The sequence below is a fragment of the Hetaerina americana genome, unplaced genomic scaffold, assembly GCF_022747635.1.
Source record: "Hetaerina americana unplaced genomic scaffold, ioHetAmer1.1.p SCAF_7, whole genome shotgun sequence".
Lineage (NCBI taxonomy): Eukaryota > Metazoa > Arthropoda > Insecta > Odonata > Calopterygidae > Hetaerina > Hetaerina americana.
Window position 1 is genome coordinate 47236466 of NW_027287316.1, and position 14215 is coordinate 47250680.

Sequence of the window (14215 nt, forward strand, 5' to 3'; positions counted from 1 at the left end):
CAAATGAAACGGAATAAAATAAATTCCCACGTGCAAAAAGAGGAATGAACTCTCATTCATTGACCAAATAAGCATTTTTTTTTCCTCAAGAGTTCCTACAGGATTCTGATATGGCAACACTGTTGTTCTATTTTTGTATGAATCACCCTGATCTTGGAGTGGAAATTTTTCTCAAAACGTGGTTGCTATCATTAGGAACCTGGTTTTATCGTGCAGGTGGATGCTGATGGTAGACCCACGCCAATGGGCCCCCCACCCACCTCACATTTTCACGTGCTGGCTGACACTCCATCTGGCCTGCAACCTGTTAACCCACCCAAAACACCACAACCATCAGCAGCGAAAGCACTCTTGGAATTGGATGGTGCACAACGCAGGGAAGGCACTGCCGCCAATGCCACAGCCCGAACTAATGAATCTTCAACCACCGATATATCCAATTCCAATTTTGGTCTGCGACTAGATCAGTAAGTATTTTATAGATGCTCTCAATAAAGTCATGGAAAAGTTATACTTTTTGCATGCATTAGTTCCAGATTAATTTGTATCACATTGTTTTATTGCATTGTATAGTAACTTTGTTTCTATAACATTATCCTATCAGTGAAGGGTGCCCATCTTTAATTGATTAAAACTGTAGCTATAAAAACAGAAGAAAAAGCAATTTTATTTCCATAATGAACTCATATTTCACAAGTTATTATGTATGAAATCTGTATAATTGTAAGTTTAGGGTTCAGTATATGATGATTTCAGTTTAATTTATTTGGAATTATTTCTGGATCTGAATGTATGTTTAGGATTTTGAGCCAAAATTGAGGCTAATTTCTGTTGCCTTGAAGATGAAGGAAATAAACACTTTAGCTAATGTTTTTTTTTAATTTTGGTTGTAGGAAGATAATTCATTGATCTTATTGTGCTTGCAGGTATGCTAGGAAGCCAGCTGCTTTACGCAACAAAACTGCAGCAAATATGACGAGGGAGTGGACAGATCAAGAAACTCTTTTACTCCTTGAAGGTCTAGAAATGCACAAAGATGATTGGAATAAAGTGTGTGAGCATGTTGGCTCCCGCACCCAAGATGAGTGCATACTTCATTTCCTGAGGTTACCAATTGAGGATCCTTATCTTGAGGATGCAGAATTGGGAGGTAAATGCCCACATAAGAATTGGAAACATAATATAGTTTACTAATTATTTGTTGGGATTTGCAATTTAAGTATTTAACACCGGCTGTCCAAGTTGAGAATTAATATCACAAGCAGTAAGCAGTCTTTTCATGCCAATTTTTCCAGTTTGTGACTCTCACCATCCCGAATTTTACATGAAATAATTTTCACTAGTTTCTACCACCATATTCATTAAAATTTTCTCCACCAGACCTCATATTTTCCATGATAAAGAAATTAAAAAGTTTGTAAAACTTTGAATAGACTCCACATTATGAGTGCAGTTGATAAGGAAAATATTCATATCTCAGTGACAATCAACATATATCAACGTCAAATTTTATTACATGCCAATCATTGTATGAAGGTTACAGTAAATAAGTTTTATGAGCTCTGTCTCGTCCTGTGGGCCACTATAAATTTATTAATTTTAAGTTAATGAAGTTTCTAAGCATGAAAACATTACTTCTCTAATAAGTGATACCATTGTAAGGAAGAGGAGTTACCATATTCATTTGTTAGTTGAATTAAATTGAATGTACGTATGCTCAGAAAGAAAAAGAGAAGGTTATTTGATCGCTTGTAAGATTCATTTAATGTAGTAAAATTTGTTATGGCTATGCCCAGATTATTCAAAATAGAATGTTAAGATACTACCTTGATCAAAAATTTCCCGGAATTTATTCAGAAAATTAAAAATACAAGTTTATTCATCTAAATCTATATTGTCCCCTTCAAAGTAATCCCCATCGACTGCAACACACTTATGCCAGCGCTTGATCCAATCCTCGAAACATTTTTTATATTCGGTTTTCGGTATGTCCATCAGTGCTTCCTGCGATTTTTCCATTACTTCCTCTCGGCTGCTAAAACGCGTTCCCCGTAATGGTTTTTTAACTCGATTGAACAGAAAGAAGTCACAGGGAGCCAAATCAGGTGAATTCGGTGGCTGTTGGATGGTATTTGTTGCATTTTTCGTCAAAAAATTACGAATAATGATAGCACTGTGCGACGGTGCGTTATCATGGTGCAAAATCCACGAGTTTTCTGCCCACATTTCTGGTCTCTTTCGGCGAATTGCTTCACGCAAACGTCTCATAACGCCCAAATAATACTCTTTGTTTACTGTCTGGCAAAAATTCATGATGCACTACACCGTTGTAATCCATGAAAACCGTCAGCATTGCCTTCTTTTTTGACTGAAAACGACGTGGTTTTTTTGGTCTCGGCTCATTTGGTGAACGCCATTCACTTGCCTGATGTCTGGATTGCGTGTCGTACTCATAAACCCACGTCTCGTCTCCAGTAATGATCCTTTTGATGAATGTGGGATCGGATTCAGCCTCGCAAATCATGTCTTTTGCGACGTCAACACGGTCTCTTTTTTGCATGAAATTGAGGTCTTTTGGCACCAACTTTGCTGCTACACGACGGAAACCCAAATCATTAACCACAATGTCTTGGGCGGATCCATAGGCAATGTTCAAGTCCTCCGCTATTTCTCTGATGGTTAATTTGCGGTTATTGACCAACATTTCTTTTACTTTATCAATTTTTTCACCGACTTTCGATGTCGATGGTCTGCCACTGCGTTCATCATCTTCGATTGACTCACGACCACTTCTGAACCGCTCGTGCCACTGGTAAACGACCGTTTTTTTTAGAGAATCGTTGCCGAAACACTTTTCCAACATTTCCAACGTCCGTGCGCCACTAAATCCGTTTTTTACGCAAAATTTAATACAAGTTCGTTGTTGCAAATTTAAATCCATTTCTGCAATTGTAAAAAATCGCCAACACACACAGAGATAGATGTACTCTTGGCTACGTAACATTTGCAAATGTCAAGTTATGACACTAAGATTTAAAGGGAATATCAACAACAGATGTACCAATTTAACAAAAAAAACAGAACTCAAATCGGAACGATGGGAGCGCCACACGGTGGTTATTCCGGGAACTTTTTGATCAAGGTAGTATAATGCATAGCTACAAACAAGTGCCTTATGTGAAATATTTCATTGATCAAAGGATGGCAGCCTAAATTGCTAGTTTCAGTGAATCATCTTAAGATGATAAAAATAATATTTGTCTGAAGTAATACAAAGGAAAAGTAATTAATGGCTACTGTAATATTTTGCATGGTTCAATTTTTCTGATGGTGTTGAATTAAAAAAAAGTTAATGTAAATTTTACTATGTTCAGTTAATAATGAATAGTCAACTGATAAATTAATTATTTGAATCCAATGCTTACATTACTGCTAGTGTCCATTGTGTCCATCCAAAAAAAAACACCCCTACCTTAACCGGTAGATTACCTTATAATTATACATAACTACAGGGTGGTCCTCAATCAATGATTTTAAATTATAATTTATCTATAATTATTTTATGGTTGTAAAGCACTGGTTCTTAGGGTTCTTGTGGAAGTATGTGCAGAGTCATTTGAAATTTATATTTTTGTTAAGCGTCTTTAGTCATAATTTCATTTTAATAATTGATCGGTAAGAAAAGCAGGAAAGAGATTTTGAGGCCATTGGTAATTAAAAAAGTGAGGAAATAGCAATAATTGTATGTGCTCATCTTTCTTCAATGGAATTATGTACAAATGTATAAGCATATATACCTACTAGGAGGTAGAAATCCACACCTGCACACCTTTGTATAATTTCAATGCCAATAATTTACTTTTTGTTCAGACACAGTGCATTTACCTTATGATACTCGGCTCGGCTAGACACTTACATTTCCTTGATAGTTATTGGCTCCTTTCCCTCACTCATAATTTTCTCTACAGCCTGCTGATACTCCTTCCTTCCATCAATCCAGTTAATATTTCTACATTCCATTTCCTAAACCACCTGCTTAATCTTTTTGAATGAGACATTACACTGAATAACAACTAAATTGTGGTCGGAGTCGGTATCCACTCCCAGGAAACTGTGAATTGATCATCGTGTTCCTAAATCTGTGCCTTACCATAATACAATCTAGCTGATGCCTTTGTGTTTCACCTGGCATTTTCCATGGATAGGTATGCCTTTTGTGATTTCTAAACTAAGTGTTAATGATGACTAACCCCCTTGCTCTTGCAGAATTCAATTGCTTCCCCCCATGGTCATTCTTTGTACCTAAGTCATAATCCCCTACCTTGTCACCGTCTCTTCCTTTGCCTACTATTGCATTCCAATTCCTTGTCCCTGTCAAATGTTTTCCGGGCAGGAGAATGAATTAGCCTAGTTTAGAACCCATGCTAAGTGAATATATCCTACCCTCCTTAAATTGCATGCCATGTAGCAAAAGAAATATTGGATAAGGGAAGAATTTTGTTATTCAGGCAGCAAGGTCATTAGTGATGAATGGAGAAAGATTTAAGTTTGTAGTAAGAAGGATAGAATGATGAAGAAAGCTTTCTATTAGAAGAAAAAACAACAAACAGGAAATACCTATTGCACAAGAGTGAAAGTGATTGGTTAAAATGTAAATGGAATTGACCTTTTGATATCATTGTCAGACATGAATAATAGGGGCTGAGAAAAAAATAGGAGCCAGGAAAAAAGATCAAAAATGATGAAAAAGTATTAAGGAAGAAAGAAAATAAAATGGATTGACAGAATAACGAATGCAGAACTATATTAAAGTGTGGGTCAAAGGAGGGGTCTGTGGAGGACTCCTACCCAAAGAAGAGGAACTAATTTGACATAGCCTGAAGCATTTGAGTTTGCTAAATGTTCACTAGTTGATAATAGCACAGAGGGAAGAAATTACAAATGAAGGATAGCTGTGAGAGGCAATTAATGGAAGATGTAAGTTAGACCGCGAGGAAGGAATGAAAAGATAGTCAGGGAACAATAGCTTGGAGAGCTGCTTAAAACCAATCCTCAATTGATAACCAATAGCAATATTAAGGAAAGAATGATATTCCCTTCAGATTGAAAATCTACAACAAGAATATTGATCTAAATGGAATGACTCAATATTTAAAAAAAAGAAACTAAAGCTTTATTAATGCAATCTCAATTTAAATATCACAACATAATTTTCAACAAGAAAATTATCTGGGTATGTATGTTAATAGGATGTTTGCCCTAGAAGCTGACCCAGCAGTATTTGGAAGTGAAGGTCTGGAAAAGTTTAAATAAGGATAATAGCTAGCTAGCTGTGCCCAATTCAGGTCAATGATTTACTCATGGCTAGCATCTAAAGCTTTATATTCAGTGGATGAATAGTTCTCTCATAATGTTACTGATCTTATATTCTGATATACCTATGATGTATTTGTGTTTGTATTGTGTTTTTCCGTCTTTACGAGGGCCATTATATTTTATATATTTAATGAATAATAAATATTATTTATGTCCTCCTGCAGTCATTAATATAATTGCTTTGATATATTGCAGGTGGTGCTCTCGGACCATTAGCCTATCAACCTATTCCATTCAGCAAAGCCGGCAATCCTATAATGTCCACTGTGGCTTTTCTGGCCTCAGTTGTTGACCCTAGGGTAGCTGCTGCAGCTGCCAAGGCTGCAATGGAGGAGTTTGCCAACATCAAAGTAAGTCCAATCTACTATTTTTTCAAGGAATTGGGGTCAAATGTCCAGTTTTTAATAACTTGGACTGTATTTAATTTATCATGGACAAAAGAATTTGAATTCAAAATAAAACTTGTATTTATGAGGGCGGTTCAATAAGTACCCATGTTAGAAATGAAGAAACCATTTTTTCAAAAATATTTTTTTTATTTTTCAACATAGTCCCCTTTTAGAAAGATAAACTTCTATCAACGTCCCGGCCAATTTTTTAACCCCTCCAAAAAATAGGATTTGTCGAACCCTCCAAAATACGCCTCTGTCTCGGCGATAACTTCCTCGTTTGAGCTAAATTTTTTTACCGTGAGCCATGTTCATATTCATGTTAGGAAATAAGAAAAAGTCACAGGGAGCCAGATCGGGTGAATACGAGGGGTGCGGCAGCAATTCATAATGTAGTTCATGCAGTTTGGCGGCGACAACTCCGGATGAATATGCCGGTGCGTAATCGTGGTGAAACAGCACCTTCTTTTTCACCGAATGCAGTTGTGTATCCTTCAATTTTTTGTCAAAGAGGTCAAATAACTCACTGTAGTATTTCCCAGTGATCGTTCTTCCTTTTTCTAAACCATCCATAAGGATGATGCCATTTGCATCCCAAATAACTGTCGCCATGACCTTTCCGGCCAATCGGACCATTTTCGCCTTCTTCGGAGCAGATTCACCAGAAGAAATCCATTGTTTTGATTGTTGCTTAGTTCCTCGTGTGTAAAGATGAATCCAGGTTTCATCAACAGTGATAACTCGTCACAAAATCACCTTTGGATGTTGCTTAAATTGCTGCAAACCCTGTTTCGAAGTTGACAGCCGGATCAGCTGGCTATCCACCGTGAGCAATCGCGGCACTCATTGGGCTGACAATTTTTTCATCGCCAACTTATCATGTAAAATATTAATTGCCGTTCCGGTCGACACACCCACGGCCTCTGCTACTTCGCGCACTTTCGTTCGTCGATCAGCGAGAATCATGGCGTGGACTTTTTGAATGATTTCCTCGGTAACCACATCTGCCGGGCATCCTGGTCACTCCTCATCAAAAACAGATGTTCACCCACGTTTAAATTCATTGAACCAATATCTAACTGTGGTCATAGATGGCGAAGTGTCCCCATGAACAGCATCCAACTTTGCTTTTATGTCCTCGCATTTCTTCCCATTCAAAAACAAAAAGCAAATTACTGAACAATACTGCTCTTTTTCCATCTTAGCGAAAGTCGTGAAACATGTCTTACTCGAATGGCTGCCAAATCCAAACTAACCTTTAAATCAGTCTGAAATTTGTTTCAACGTCGTTTGATAGATGGCAGCACACGATGATAACATAAACTTCCCTTAGGAACACCCTTTGTTGTCAAACATGGGTAGTTATTGAACCACCCTCGTACTGGTCATTTCATACCACAGTTGCAATTAACATATAATCACTTCATTTGTGCTGAGTTTTTATGGACATTTAGAACTTATTTTTAGTTAAGCCTTATGTAGTTGAGTAAGTTGAATGAATGAAGAGCTCATTTTATGCTCTAACAAGGTTGAAAAATCTTAAAATAAGAGAGATACCATTGAAAATTAAATCTAATATTGTCTAAATTATATTAAAGGATGAAGTTCCTGCTGCCCTTGTAGATGCTCATGTGAAGAATGTTGAAGCTTCAGCTGCAGAAGGAAAATTCGATCCCTCAGCAGGTTTGGCACAGGTCAGTGGACATCATCATGCATGACATATTCTAAAAGTTAATACTTACAATGGGGAAATTTTTTCAAGTGATAAGAAATAAAGTTTTGTGAGATACATTGAAATATATGTACATCCTTCTAAGGTTACAGTCACACTAAGCCACAAATGCAATTGCAATTTCTTCAGAACGGGGTGAGAAAATTTTTCTCGACAATTGTATAACAGGAAATTATAAGCAAAGAATATCATGACACTCTTCCATGAAATATACCTGTTATGAAAATGAATATTACTTTTAGTTTCATCGCTGAAATTGATGCCATAGGAATAAACAAAAGGATGCTGTGTCATAAAATTGATAGAAATGAAAGTCATTGCCCATATTTTTTTGCCCCTGGAAAATTACTGTAATTCAATTAGTTCATTGAAGTAGTTATTAGTAAGGGATAAAAAAGAGGGATTATTAATGAAATTCAAGTGAGCTGAGGTACATGTAAAATAACTCTGTTCATTTACTTATGGCATAGAATTTAAGAATTTTAAAATTTAAATATTGTGGAAAGGCAGATATTAGGAATGAATGGAAATAGTACTTTGATAGAATACTGGTCTCTGGTAATTTTTGCATTTAATAATACATCCTGAACTACACTGAAAGCATTGAGCCTATTGAAAATTAATTTTCCTGTTTGAGGCCAAATTCTTCAATCTTTTTCTATTTAATACTTGTCGACAAAAGTGAGCTGTTATGGTTCCATGATATGTTCTGCTGCCACCTTTGACTTGCTCACTCTTTGCTTCTTCAATTTAGAATTTAAGGAGAAAAATTGGGTTTTGTTTTTAAATTTTGATGAGATCAGCTGTAAGTACTTGTTTTAACATCACTTTGCCATGAAAACTCATATTATTTGAATCATCAATCAATTTGTGTTAGTTTTCAACAAGAGACCATGGAAAAACACCTGAAAGACCAGGTGCATTGTTAAAGAAGTCACTTCCATCATTCCTTCTTAATTATTCTCTTTTCAATGCCATATCCAATCCAGTAAAAGCAAAACTTTGAATTTACATAACGAAAATTTGCATAACCCTCACATTAATGCAATTTTTTTATGACATGGACTGTTCTCCATATAAATCCATGCGATCAAAACCTTATTATATACAGTAAACCCCTGCTAACCTGGATTTAATGGAGCCAGGAGTATTCTGTATTGGATTAATTTGGTCTATCAGGGGATATGGTACACATAACCCAAGGGAACCTTTTCTCCTAGTTACTCTAATGCATCCTTGCTTAATGATTTAACAATTTCAGAGTGGCATTGCTGGAACAGCTGTGGAAAAAGAAGAAGAGACTGAGAAAGAGAAGACACCTGTGGTGAAAGAGGAAAAAGAGGGTGGAGCGGCAACAGCTGGGGTGACAACAGCATCCACCACAACAACAACATCAACGACAACTACCACTACAGCAACCACGACTACAGCCAAGGAGGGCGAGGGAGCAACAGCACCGTCATCAGCAGTGACACCAGCTAAGGAAGAGGGAGGAGAGCAGAAGAAGGAGAAAAAGGGTGGGGAAGAGGAGGAGCCAATGGAGGTGGATGGGAAGGAAGATTCCCAGGGAGGGAAGGAGAAGGCAGAGTCAAAAGAGGGGGCAGAGAAGGAGGGGGCAGGCGAAGATGAAGCGGAGTCAAAGGAAGAGGCAAAAGAGGGTGCCGAGAAGGATGCTGCCCCTGTCAAGGATACACCTGAAGACAAGTCAACAACAGAGGCAAGACTGCAAGGGGCGGCAGCAGCTGCTCTTGCATCCGCAGCAGTCAAAGCCAAGCACCTTGCAGCTGTGGAGGAGAGGAAAATCAAAAGCCTAGTAGCCCTGCTTGTTGAGACACAAATGAAGAAGTTGGAGATAAAGCTTCGACACTTTGAGGAACTGGAGACAACGATGGAGAGGGAGCGAGAGGGTCTAGAATATCAAAGGCAGCAGCTCATAGCCGAGAGGCAACAGTTCCATCTTGAGCAGCTGAAGGCTGCGGAATTTCGTGCCAGGCATCAAGCTCACCAGCGGCTAATGGCTTCTGAAATGCCCCAGTCTCAACCGGTAAGTTTCCTTAATTCCCGATAAATTTTGTGCAGCAATTGAAAAGGAAAATGTACACTGTTCAGTATCATTAAATAGTTGTTAAAATGCCTTAAAAAATCACTCCCTGCATTGAGCACTCATTAATACTAATGCTGATTTTATAATTACTTACTTTGTAATGAATTCCTGTGACTTTTAGGATAAAATATCTAGTCGTAGCAATTGGATATCAACTGAGAAAATATTGTTTGATCAAAAATTTTGATGATTTTACATAATTTTTATATTGTGTACTATCAATAATTTTTAGTTTAAGTTTATTCACTTAGCCTTATCCATAATGTGCCTTTTGGATTTCCTGACCTGAATTTCAATCTTATTTTTGATAGTTTTTCATTGTTCTGGCATATGCAATCCATGCCATATATGTTTTTAATTATGGTGTGATGATGTCTAAACATCTGGCATGAAACACGAGAATGGGTACCTTCTTCTACTCATTTATACTTAATCAAAATTACCCAAAATTGTGAACTTCAACTTTGGTGTGTACATTGGAGACATTTGTCAGAAATTCTAGAAGTAATCCTTCATTTTATTGAACCATGGAAGGCCTTCAGATGCATAGCTAACCACAATCTGAAAAAACTAATCAACCCTTTCCAACAGTCTATCTCTTGGTTGTTTTTTTGGGTGCAAGATTTGTCTTGAAAACCACAGGTGTCACAGGGAAAGGATCTGAATCCCCTACCCTGATGTGTACATTTCACATGTCATAAAGGGTTTAGCAAAATGTGGAAGGAAGAGAATACATGGACTGATTCGTAGTATCTATGAGGAAGGAATCTGGCCGGAAGACTTTGTGAGATCAGTGTTAGTTACTATGCCAAAAAAGATAAAGGCTATATCAATTGAGGACTGCAGAGCAATGAGTTTGATTTCCCACACAGCTATAGTGGTTCTCAGGATCATCAACAAAAGGATAGAGAGTAGGGTGAATGATTACTTAGGAGATGATCATTTTGGGTTTAGGGAGGAGAGAGGCATTCATGATGTCATGGCAGTGATGAGATCACTAATCAAAATGAAGATAGAACACAATCAGGACTTATTTGCCTGTTTAGTTGATTTCAAAAAGGCATTTGTTAGGGTGGATTGGGACAAACTAATGAGTATAATGCAGAAAATAGAAATCGATTGGAGGGACATGAGGCTAATCTGCAACCTGTACATCTCTCAGTCTGCTCAGGTGCAAGTGGGGAACGGAGAGTTCAGATGGGGTAGTGTTAGGAAGAGTTGTAAGATAGGATTGTCCATTTGCATCAGTGCTGTTTAACGTGTATGTAGAGGAAACGATTAAAGAGGCACAGTAAGAACTGGAGGTAGGAATGAAAGTTGGCGGGTAATTCATAAAATCAGTTGGGTTTGTTGATGGCCAAGCCTTAGTTTGTCAGTCAGCCAAGAGGTTTTCAAGTATTGTTGAGTGAAATGGAAGTTCAGTGCGATAGATATGGGATGAGAATCATTATTAATAAAACAAAGGTCATGCGATTTTCCAGAAAGACAGTCTTTTCTTAAGATTAAAATTGGAGGGGGAAAACTTAGAGTCAGTGGAAAAATTAACATATCCCGGAAGTGTTTTGGACAAAAATGATCAAAGTAGTAAGGATGAAAGGAGAATAATTGCACTTGGAAAAGCGGCTTTCACAAGGGGGAGGTAGTTGACAGGGGCATTGAGTAAGAAAGGACTCATTGAAACTTTGATATGGAGCATAGTTATATATGGTGTGGAAACATGGTCACTGAAGCAGGAGGATAGACGAAGATTGAAGGCTTTTGAAATGTGGGTGTAGGGAAGGTAAAATGTACGAAAAGGAAAACAAAAGAAGTGCTGGTTATGGTGGGCGAGGAAAGGGGATTGTTGGGAGAAATCATAAGGAGGCTGGAAAAATTTATTAAAATGTTCGGAAAACAAGGAAAGGACAGGAACAGGATAGGGATGTTGGACGGGATGAAGGGAGGAAGTACACAGGGATGAAGCATACAAGAAGAACACAGCATCCTACTCTCCTTGTTGTAGAGTAGGATGCTGTATGGTTTTTTGTCAGGAGATAGTTATTCGGTAGTGTGTCCATCCAAAACCTACCTTAACCGGTAGATTATCTTTAAAAAAAAACAGGGCTTGGTATTAGGTGAGCTCTACTCTCACATAGCATACCCAACCTGCAGGGTGATTTCTCTGATTTGGTTTTGTTTCCCACATTTGATCTAAGTCATTTGGCCGTCAAAACATTTTATATCTCAATCTTTAATTTCTCACGTATTTTCTCTGCTTTTAATATATACTACAACCGCTTCCACACACTGTCATTTCATGATGGTATATTATATATGTCTGAATAATGTATCATTTCTCCCATGTCATTCCTTGCTTCTGAGATAGATTAAAGTTGACTGGTACCTGGGAAACTGAAAACCTTTATCTTGCTTACAGTTCAAAGTATCAAGCTCACAGTATAAAGTGTAGTATATGTCCAAGGTAAAGGTAGAGTAGGGAAATATGTATAGTCCAGAACTCTAGAAAACTTAATTTCGTGTATATTTCCATTCCTTCGAATTATTTTTTTTTCATTGGTTTTAAATGTGTTATTACTTGAATCATCAGAATGTTGGTTCACACTGCTGGCTTGTAGTGGGCAGTGAGGAAGTTGTTCATAGTGGATCATTGCAGTAACTGTTTGCATTTGTTTCCTTCCCTCTCCTGATTCTTTATGTAGTTCACTTTAATGTCAGTTTGATTCTATGCTGTGCCAAGTGGAATATAATCACCAGCATACCTTTCATTGAGGAAATTTCAAGTCACAACAATTGTAACCCCAAAATTGAACTGATTTGGGTATTGCCTCCCAATTATGAACAATTACATAAATATTGTTTTTAAATTTAGGCTACCATCTTCTAAAATTTATCACCAAAGCAAGATATTACATGCTAAGCCATGTTGTCCAAGGTATATGTGATGTATGTTGGTACAAAAGTGCCATTATTATTAGAATGCTGTTGTGTATGATAGAGCTGCAAAAACATAAATTGGCTTGAAGCTGTGAGAAATTAGAACCAGACATTAGTTACTTCTGATAATAATGATATAAAATGACATATTAATCTGGGTGTTGAAATTTGTTAGGTTGTGGTGTCAAAGCCGTGGCAAACATCAATTATTATATTCAAGAATTGGGTTTTTTTTGAGGCTGTCATGTCAAATCGTCAACAATTTCAAGACTTTTTTTAGCCCCATGATCTGGGTACTTTCAGTCCTAGTATTACTTTACAACTCATATATCCATAAAGAATTTCTGCCGCATATTATAAATATCCTGCATTTTTTATTCACAACAGCAACAGGTGGGTCTGGGTGGACCACCCCCAGGTAATCCACCACCGACATCACAGGGTGGCCCTCCTCACCCTGGAGTTGGTTCACAACCACCCCAGCAGCCCCCACCACCTCAGCCACAGCAGCAACCTCCTCCCCCACCACCCCCACAACCGCAAATGCAGCAACAGCCGCAACCTCCACCACTGCAACAGCCTACACCATTACCGCAACAACAGCCACCACCACCACCACCCCAACAACAACAACAGCAGCAGCAGCCGCAACAACAACCACCACCCTTGCCCCCACCACCGCAGCAACCCCCTCAGCAGCAGCCTCCACAGCAACCCCCTCCACAGCAACCTCCACCACAACCACCACAGCAACAACCTCCACCACAACAGCAGCCACCACCACCAACACCCCAACAACAACAACAGCCCCCACCACCTCCCCTGCAGCAACCACAGCAGCAACCCCCACAGCAGCCGCAACCCCCCGGTCCAATTCTTGGATGGCAGCAAGGCCCACCTCGACAGTCGACGCCTGAGGTGGTCGGTCCAGGGGCCCCACCTGTCGCATCCCCAGGGCCACAGTCAGCGCCCTCGCCGGGCAACCAAGCGTCACCCCAACGAGCAGTTTAAAATGTTAAACGAAAGGAAAAACTTTGTGAGGGGGGTGGCAGAATGGTTTTTAATTCTCATTGTCCCCCCCCCCCCCCACTCCCTTGCCTGTCCAGGCTGGGACTCTTTCTTAGGTTGCTCGGTGATCTTCATTTGTCATAGGAATTTGTAATCTACTTTCCATTCCCCCCTGTGTATAGGTGACTCAAAACAGATTTGTATGAAGTTTTCAACAAGAGCGGTGCTCGATAATTGTGTAAATTTTGTGTCCTTTTTTATGGAAGAAATACTAGTAGTGCATAGATTTGTTTCGTTTCTTACTCATCTCGATTCTCGCGCTCTGTTTCGTCTTTGGAGTAGAGGACGTGGAGCTTGTGTCAAGCATAGCTGTGCAAAGTGGTTGTTTTATAGTTAGCAACAGTGGTTTTCGGTATTGCCTTTATTTATAATCTTCCCCGTGAAAAGGGACAATGTTTTCTGGATGGTAATACAATACCTCTACATTTTTGAAGGAATAAGCTATGCTTTGTGAAGCTGTCCTTGTCAGCTGAGAGAAATCTTCTGTCCTCTGCCTGTGAGTCTGTCTTTCTATTTTTTAAATTTTATTTCTCTAGTAAAAGTATTTTATGTCTAATACTTAAAAAATAAACATGTTGAATATGAAGGATTTAATTCATCAACTCCTTTTAA

At 38.5% G+C, this 14215-nt stretch overlaps 1 protein-coding gene across 2 annotated transcripts in view; it reads left to right on the plus strand.

Annotated features, from left to right (window-relative positions):
* The window catches only part of mor (SWI/SNF- related protein mor), a 33723-nt gene extending 19611 nt beyond the window's left edge, over positions 1-14112 (plus strand). Inside the window, exons 12-17 of one of the 2 annotated variants that reach the window (XM_071594764.1) lie at positions 196-467; positions 927-1150; positions 5572-5726; positions 7364-7459; positions 8759-9541; positions 12923-14112. In XM_071594764.1, coding sequence (XP_071450865.1) covers positions 196-467; positions 927-1150; positions 5572-5726; positions 7364-7459; positions 8759-9541; positions 12923-13546 — 2154 coding nt within the window. In that variant the 3' untranslated portion in view covers positions 13547-14112. The remainder of the gene's footprint in view (positions 1-195; positions 468-926; positions 1151-5571; positions 5727-7363; positions 7460-8758; positions 9542-12922) is intronic. The other variant, XM_071594765.1, reaches the window with a different exon arrangement.
* The last annotated feature ends 103 nt before the right edge of the window (positions 14113-14215 follow it).